Source organism: Cyprinus carpio, chromosome A8, assembly GCF_018340385.1.
Source record: "Cyprinus carpio isolate SPL01 chromosome A8, ASM1834038v1, whole genome shotgun sequence".
Lineage (NCBI taxonomy): Eukaryota > Metazoa > Chordata > Actinopteri > Cypriniformes > Cyprinidae > Cyprinus > Cyprinus carpio.
Window position 1 is genome coordinate 19,936,872 of NC_056579.1, and position 9,457 is coordinate 19,946,328.

Below are 9,457 nucleotides of genomic sequence, written 5' to 3' on the forward strand. Positions count from 1 at the left end.
TCATGGAGGAACGTCAACTTCAAGCACCCATAACCTGTTGTGACATGCAACTCTTCAATGTAACACTAACTTTTACAGGAAACGTTATTTAGCTTTTCTCTACAAAAATAACAGATGATCCTCAAATATGTATTGTTATATTTAAAATAAAAAAAATGCATACATAATGCATGTTCATTAACATTACAGACTACAGATTGTGATCAGATGGAATATTTTCCCATTAAGATGGCACTTCAAGCCAGCATTTTTAGGGCTGTTAAAATTCAGCTCATGCTAACAATTATCTAATCATCCAGCCGTGTATTCTATGAGTACCAGGACAGCCAAAGGTCACGCTATCTTGACCTTTCCTTTTCCTTATACTGGAACTCTGTTCTAGCACCTCTTCACCACTTAAAATATTAGTGAGCAGCTGTTAAAGGAACAGTTAAGGCAAAAATATTCTATATTTATTTACTCACATTGACAAGGCTTTTCTACACAATAACAGTTTTTTGTAACCATGCCAATCAATATCCAAAATGCACCATTAACAGTAGTCCGTGAGACAACAAAGCACTATATTCTGACTCTTTTCAAGCCATATGATAGCTTTGGTGGGGGGGACCAATTAGGTTACATATGGCATAAAAACAGTATGTGAACAGATTAGTATGTCCAAATTCAGTATTCATATAAAAGTAAGCAGAACAGTATATATATACACAAATATATACATATATATTAAAAAAAGGGGCACCATAGATTACAATTATATTTTGACCGAGACAGGAAATGTCCCTGGTTTTCATTTTAGAAATCAGGTCACCTTATCATACATCAAAAAGTGCTAATAAATGTTTCTTGTATTGTCACATTACATTCAATAATGAATTACATGAATCACTTTAAAGACAGACTATATTTCTGATTTGAAATGGCATTTTTCATAGTTAAAAAATGGCAAAAAATGTTTGCCTCACTGGAAATTACTGTGTCATTTAACATGAAATTAAATGTTACAACATAAAAAAATGTTCAGCTGCTTGCATAATGCTGGAATTCATATTTGGTTTCTGTAAACAGTACTGCCATACTTCAAACATTTTGACACTGACAAATGCTGTCAGACTGCTGAAGTAGATAACCCCAAAAATGAACTTTCTGTCATCCTAACAACATACAAAATGGTGCATAATTTAACATTTGTTCCAGATTTTAAGACGCACATACAATTTCCAAATGCCATCTTCTCTTAATACATCCAAACTTGACTGAAAAGCATTAAAGTCTGGCTTCAAACATAACCCAGACGCGACTTTCCCTTGACCACTACTAAATGTAACCAACGCCACAAGTCAGTCAACAAGTTTGTCTGAATATTGACTGTGTGGAATTAGATCAGACAGAAATGACATCAGCTAAAGCAACAGACATCCACTCGCAAGCCAACCGGCCATTTACAACGAGTCAAATTCAATTTTCACGCCTATCAGTCTCGGCCCAACACAAGCTTCAGCACTTCTGCTACATATTTGTGTTGCTAGTGGCACAGCACATCCATCCAATGTGGCAGTCACTGCTAGAGTGGTTGTGCATAAACAATGGTTTAGCAAAATGTCATCTGAGAAATATGTATGCCCGGCCTACTCAAATTAAGAGCAATAATAACAGTTGTGCTGGCGATATCAACATTTTTAAGGCTTTAAAAGTCAACAAAATATAATCCATCAATATTGTTGTGTTCATACGACATTGCTATGAACCAATTATAGACCGTTGTCTTAATTTTTTGCAAATCTTTTACTTAATTTAGCGTTCCCAGTCAAAAATGACCTGTTTTTAAATATTTCATTATGCTATATTATCACCAAATCTTAGATTCAGTGTTTTCCTTTTTTTTTTCCCCCAACTTGTTTTCTTTGTTAGCACAGGATTTCTATTTCTTTTGCCACTGATTGCTTGTTAGCCTCACTGGCTTATGCACATTTTTGAGTGAAAAAAAAAGCATTTGTGGATAATTTTGGCAATGCTTACACAAAAATTGAGGTGCATAAGCTCAGAATCAGATCAATTACAAAGCATAGTGAGAAATTTATAAGCAATGTTTTGTAGGCCGGCCATTTTTAATTGGGAAAAACACGTGTAACAAGGTGGGGAAAAATATCACAAAAAACTGTTGTTATAACTCTGTGTGAGCAAAATCAGTAAGTTTCAATCCCATGTAATAACATTAACTAGCAATTAAGAGAAAAAGAATAACCTCTCCTGGTCAAAATGTTCAGAACAAGTTACCAGCCATTGTTTGACCAAGTAGTAGAATAAATATAGTAGAAATCCAGTTTTGTCTAAAATAATAATTTTAGAGTTATTTTTCAGGTTGCTAGGTTTATATGTCATGAACATGGCATTTGAGGCATTCGAACCCATGACCATGGCGTTGATAGAGCCAATGCTGTACTGTTTCAGATACAGGAATATCTTTAAATATATTTTTATTTATATCTATTATAAATACTATTCTATTATGTTTTAACATAAGGAAACTTGTTAGTAAAATGGTGAATAAAAGCAAAGCAATTAAAATGAACCATTGCAATATTCACTCTGCTGTTTAACTGTACATAGTCAGCATAATTATCGCAATTTTTTTCATAAATATTTGTAATATCGTACAGCCCCAACTAATAGAGATGCTTGTTTTAGCAAACGCCACCAATGATACAACAACTACATTTCTGTAAGACACTGCTGTGACAACAAGCTGCACGTGTATTAACACAAGAATGTAGTACTTCCATGCAGCGATGTCACGTTTTAAGCATCTGGCTAACGCTGACTGATACAGTATTTATTTTTCTCTCAGTTCTCTCTCCCTGTTTTCATTGCCTTGCATTCACTAGCACTTTTTAGCTCTCTGTACTTTAGCCTCCACCTTTGCCTCTGTCTTCATTTAGATGGGTCTGGCTGACGTTTATTCTTCAGGATTTCACACGGCACAGTTTCCAGCGAAGTGGAGCAGTCTGCCAGCTCCAGACTTTTTGAATGGGAAGGAGAGCCCCTCATCCGCTGTCGTCATGGGATACAATGTGCACTCCACATCGCCTCAGTTGTCAGAGGAGGCCAGGGTTAGATTACAGCCTTGCTTAGGAATGCACCCCCCACCATTTCTCAGACATAGCCAGTCACTCACTCATTCTTTGAAAAGGCACCAACACAATGCTACTTCCATGAGATGTTGCCAAAGTAAAAAAAAAAGGTCCTAAGGTCCGGATTGACAGGCCTTTTCTTAGTTATTGTTCCATGGTACATCTAAAGCTGTCGACTTAATTATGCTACAATCTACAAATTCAGGATGGGTCAGGGTGATTGAATAGTTATCCACCAATCAACTAGCCAATTAGTGAGGTCTACTAGGCTCCATAGATTTTTTTCAACAATTTAAATCGTCATAATCCATAACGTTCTAATAACTGTACTATGAATATTTAGACCACTGTTGCACTCTAGGCTATAGCTATTCCTAAATGTAATAGCGCAAACTAGATGAACACACAATAAAAAAATGGGTAACACTTTATTTCGATAGTCCACTTAGACATTCTCTTAACAGTAAGTAACTTTGCAACTACATTTCAACTAGCAGTTAGTAGAGTATTAGTAAACTGTCTGCTTAATATCTTCTAACACTTTCTTTGTCAACTTACATTAACCCAAAACCTACCCCTAACACTAACTCTGAGAGTTAGTAGACATGTAGTTGCAAATTAATGAGAATTAGTTGACATGTAGTTACAAAGTTACTTATAGTTAGTAGAATGTCTAAAGTGGACTATCGAAATAAAATGTAACCTAAAAATGCATGTGATTGGAGTGTACCAGATGCTGAAAAATAACAATACTTAATTGAAAAAATATATAATTATATATTAGTTATTACAGATGACTTCCTTAAGACTGAGTAGTTGACTGACAATAGCTTTTCCAAGTCAACTATGAAAACAGGTAGATTTGAAAAAAATACAAAGCTTTTACTGGGATTTGATACACCTCCAAACTGGAAACAATCCAAGGGAGATAGGATGTTCATTAGAAAAATGTAGGAAATTGGTTGGATTGGGAAAAGTGGGTAATCCATAACAGAATGAAGCCAAATCTAATGAAAGTTTGCAAAAATAATTCCTAAATCAGATTCATCCCCAGTAACATTAGTTGAAGGGGAAAGTTATTTTCTGAGGAAGTTAATACATTTTAACAAAAAATTATAAAGAAAATTATTTATTTGGAACAATTTCCACCGATGGACCATTCACCGTGCATTAGGAAACCTAACTGGGCTGGATTTAATTTCATATTGACTTTATATTCTCTGACCCTGGACTGAAGACGATGAGGCTATTTTTTTAATCTCCTATCTGCATGTATTGTCTGTCTGTGATAACGAAACCAGATATCTGAGGTCCTGAACTCAACTTTATATTTCTCCTCCACTTCCCTCATAAATCTAAACAATTCTCACGGCTCATGCTTGTGGAAATTTACTAGGCTTGTAGAACTGCATAATGTCTGTGCATCGGGACTTACTTTAACATTGGACCACTTCACTTGATGCAGCAGCTTACAGTAGGAAATGATGTCACTAGTGGTGGGAGGAAAAGGGTGAGGATGCTTGAAACATACTCCAGGCAAGTACATGAGTGCAAATGCTGCAACGCTAACCCAATTTAATGTGTCAGTGCATTCCAATGTGTGTCAGAGACCAAGCACGCGCCACAATCTCAGCACTGCCACAAGGGGTGCTATAGTACTGAAACCCTTTACATCTCACATTTGCGACTTTACATTTTGCAATTGCAAGTGTATTTCTTGCAGTAACAAAGTTGCATTTGCGAGAAACTCAGAGATTTTTTTAAAATCTCATAATTACGTCTTCGTAAATGCAACTATTTCTTTGTGTACAACTTGTGTATTACTTGTTTATTTTTTTACTCTGAGGGGGGAACAAGCTTCTATGTTATAGCGTGCATTAGTGTATTTCTTGCTAATAATTTCTTTTTTAAAACTCTCACAATTACCCATTTTAAATTTCACTCTGAGGTGGAATCAGACTTCCAAACTATAGTGTGCATTAATGTAACATGTCTTTTAAGCTCAAGTTAGTTGTTGCTAGGTTTATAGCAGGCAACAAGAATAACTAAGAATACTCAATGAAATGAAACATACAAATTTAATACGCATTAAGACAACACTCAATGTACACTCCCTACCTTCTCAATGCCAACATGATGTCTGTGCCTGAATATGTTCGGTCTCCAAGAAGAATATCATAGCAGACGTAGATGGGTTTTCTGTTTAGTTTGGGGCTGCCTGGCTCTGGCCGGACTCTCTAATGATTTCGGAAGCGTGGCTTCAGCCATGTAAACACACTGTGTGGCCTGTAAACCCTGCTTTTCCTGTTATCTGCTGCTAGTCGAACATTTGGACAAGAGTCTGCGTGCCTTGCGCCTCATTTTCAGTTTCAAACACAGTGCGATAAACAAATGGGGGGGACAGTTACACACACACACACATGGATAAAGAACAAACAAAGCAGACCCTCACTGAACAAGTGCTCTCTCACACACATGCACAGAGGCCTGCACACATCAATAAACACAAGACCACTTTAAAAACACAGATTTCCTGTTCACTGCATGTGCAAAAGGGTTTCAAACTGAAGAGCAGCAGCATGACGAGAAACATGTTTGTAGTAGAAGTACTAGTATAGCTTTTAATGAAATGTGAACAACTGATGCTATTTTCATGCCAAGAACTGAAATCAGTAAAATAAAAACAAAATAAATAGAAATACAACCATTAGGATTATTTAAGATGTTTTACATTTACAAATGATGAAAATTCTAAACCGTTTTTTTTTTGGAAAAATCTTATAAACAAGTCCTTAAGTGAGCTTATTGAATAAAAATAAAATATTGTTTACTTGTATTAAAAGCAGGACAGTCCAAACAAATGTTAAGACATGCATGTAAAAAGGCTTTTTCAATATTTGTACAAAGCATTGTGAAACGTCCCTCCAATAACCATGTACACTAGTACCCACTGTCCTATGAGAGAAACTCAGTGTGGAAAATAAAAATAAACCAAGCTTCTTTAATGAATACTCATTTTAAAAATTCTCTACATTATTCAGTTACATCAGCGACCAGGAAGGCAGCTAATCTTACTGGCCTAGCCTAGCGCTCTCTGTTCAACAACATAGTGAGTTAAACTGTGAATCCTACACTTAAAAATCTGGTCTTTTATGGTAAACTCCAGTCTAAGGGCAACAAAGAGCATAGGAACTGGATATTTGAGCTTGTGCCTCCAGGCCACGGGAGAATATGGGCAATTAACGGACACAACGGCGCAAAAAATGTGTGGACGCTAGGGCTAACAAGGTTTAGCAGCTCCATATTTTGCAATCTTTGAACAATGTCATGACTGAACTCTGAACGATCACAACGGATGGCAAGAAGCACAAGCTGAATGACACACTCAGATGTAGCTGGTGATTAAGACCACGACAAAATGCAAGAGGTAAAATCTGAATGCCTCGTTGAATTGTAACTGATAAGAGAATCACTTCTAAGCAAAAAGTGAAGTGTGAATTTTAAACAGACTCTTATGTATTGTGTTCCTTTTAAAACTGATTGACTGAAAACAGGCCACCATCTCTAAAACAGGTTCGTTGAAATCAAAACAACATGAACTGTAGTGCAACTAACTTTTAATATGAAGATTATGTCAGAGTAAATGGAGAAAATGTCAAAACGCTTTATTGTATGCTACATCATCTCTGTCCTATCATAATCCCATTCAAGGCCTGACGGCACATACTACACTTCCCCAACCCTAGTGTTGTGGTTCTCGCTTACATTTGGCTCAATCTGAACTGAAATCAATCAAGCTTCAGACGTCACTTCAGGATAGCGGAATAATGATCGTCTGACGAGGCCTTCTGTATCAAAACATCAGCAAAGGAAAGGAAGTAGTGGTTTTTGTGGTGTTGGTGGTAACGAAGACAAGCGCCATTCACGTCGCCTCATAGACTGTCTGACCTGGTTCGGAGGACCTACCGCATTTATATTAACTAGTACTGTGTGTCTGTGTGGAATAACGTTAAAAAGACAGCAGATGCAACATATCTACCATTTCCTCACGTTAGGTAGCAACCTCAGTGAAAACATAGCATGTAGTGAACTTGTATTTGTAAAAACCACGACCCACTTTTCAGCGCGTTAAATGGATGTAGGAGGCTGATGTTTTCCTGTAACGCATACCGACTGTCAAAAGATACAATGGCTGCATCCGAAAACTTAGGAAGCTGACTTGCTGCCTCGCTGCCGTATGAGGCAATGACTTTGCAGGCAGTGTTTTTGCACCGAGGCACTTCACGAAAGACCGCACAGGATTGTGGGATATCAAAGGCAGCGAAAGATACATCTATGCCTTCAAAAATCAGAAGGTACCTCTGTAGAGTAGACAGGAAGCGAAGCAGAATTCAGATTCGGTCGTGCATTGACACCTTCCTGCTTTGAATTGCTGCCTCCAAAGGTAGCATTTTAGAGTTTTCGGATGCAGACAGTGTTACAGCATTATGACGTCGTTGTTCTGGTTTTCAAAACAATAATGGCTGCGTCTGAAAGCCTATGAAGCTGACTTGCTGCCGTATGAGGCGCTTCATGAAACTGATTTCGGACAGGTTTCTGAGGCTGCGTGACGGTTTAACGATCTACAACAAAATATAGAACGAGTTTTGGTGATAACTAAATTAATATTTCATTACTATAATACTGATTTCTCGCTGGAAATAACATCAAAAGTGCAAAAGGTTAGTCGGAAATATACATTTACACACAAACTGTCCACCAAATGCAACTTTCAGAAGCCATCTTTATTTTTATTTTTTTTTAGCTTAACCGTCACGGAATGGACCGCACAGGATTGTGGGATATCAAAGGCAGCGAAGGATACATCTACACTGCCTTCAAAATTCGATCAGAAGGTGCCTCCGGAGACAGGAAGTGAAGCAGAATTCGGATTCGAACGTGCCTTGACGCCTTCCTGCTTTGGAATGCTGCCTCCGAAGGCAGCGTTTGAGAGTTTTCGGACGCAGACAGCGTTACAGGTCGTGCTGGACAAATTCACACAGCATCTGTTTGAGATTACATCATCACGATAGGTGCACGAGCAGCAGTTTCGCGGCTGTAAAACCAAGTACACGCGATTAAAACATGATAGATCGCATTTTCGCATTAGTGTTCCGTACTCACCCTCTCTTGCCTTCAGGAGTACCGTGTTTGCAACAATGTTCTCCAGCTCCATCAAAAAACCGTGCAAGCCGAAGAGTAGATAGAGCTCCTTATTACTCCTCCCAGCCGAATACGCTATTGTCCGTCCGTATAAAAGTATTTAAATCAAAACCTAGGCATTTTAAACTATCAACACACGTATAGACAAGCAAAACAACGAATCGCTGGCACGCGCGTGCGGTTGTTGTAGTTTGCGCCAAAAAACGCGTAAGGAAGGCATTGCCTGTTTAAACGAGCCACTGGCGACAAGTCCCGTTAAACCGAACATGCCCGAGACAGCAGGCCGAGGTCTACATCCTCTGAGGCTGCACGGCAGAAAACGGACCGAGTAGTTATCGCGCGGTGGCTCACAGATGAGTTGCTGAAGTGCCGCTGTCACTATCAGCGTGCTCCCTCTCTCGGTGCGTAATCGAAGCAGGGCTGGGTTTCTCCTTTCGGTTGTAATTTTTGGCTGGGTCCCAAGCGGCTTTCCCCGTGGCTCCGGTCAGATCTACAGTGGCGGAGCGGCATTCAAATGACGCGGCTGCGAGGCGAAAGGACGTGAACGCGCGCGGTTATAACAGTATATGAGAATCATCTTTAACGCTTGTCATGTTTCCTTGTCATTCCTATTCAACAAGCGTCTGGAAGGGGCGTGTTCAGATGCAGCTGTGACGCACGGGACCGAGAACAAGCATGCATGGCTGTCAAAGGACATTTGATAGCAGCGCATTCAAGCCGCTCCCGCTCATTCAGTCGGTGCAAGAATAGAAACTGGGATAGCCCAGGATTGAAAGTCAAGGCCAATAAATAGCAAAGAAGAAAAATGACACCCTTTTTATTTTTCATTTAAACGGTGGCCATGTAAGTTTTGTGCACGGCTTACTGAGCAACCAAGATAAAAATGAAGCAATATCACACAAGCAAAATTGTTGTTGAACACAGCCGTGATGCAATCTCTGATAATATTCAGACTCAAGAAAATTATATATGCAATTTCTAAGTAAAAAACAAAACAAAACTGATACACACCAAATTTTGTCAGTGTAAGCAAAATTATTAGACTCACTGTAATAAGTCTGCAGTTTACTCGAATATATTCACTGTAGCCATGGCTTTGCTCTTCTAAGTATGTGAAAACACTG

The 9,457-nt window shown here is 38.5% G+C and overlaps 1 protein-coding gene across 2 annotated transcripts in view; it reads right to left on the reverse strand.

Annotated features, from left to right (window-relative positions):
* Positions 1-9,457, reverse strand: part of LOC109066536 (G protein-coupled receptor kinase 5-like) — a 50,780-nt gene that overhangs the window by 41,079 nt on the left and 244 nt on the right. For both annotated transcript variants that reach the window (XM_042762685.1, XM_042762686.1), the window contains exon 1: positions 8,295-9,457. This exon is cut by the window's right edge and continues 244 nt beyond it. In XM_042762685.1, coding sequence (XP_042618619.1) covers positions 8,295-8,346 — 52 coding nt within the window. In that variant the 5' untranslated portion in view covers positions 8,347-9,457. The remainder of the gene's footprint in view (positions 1-8,294) is intronic.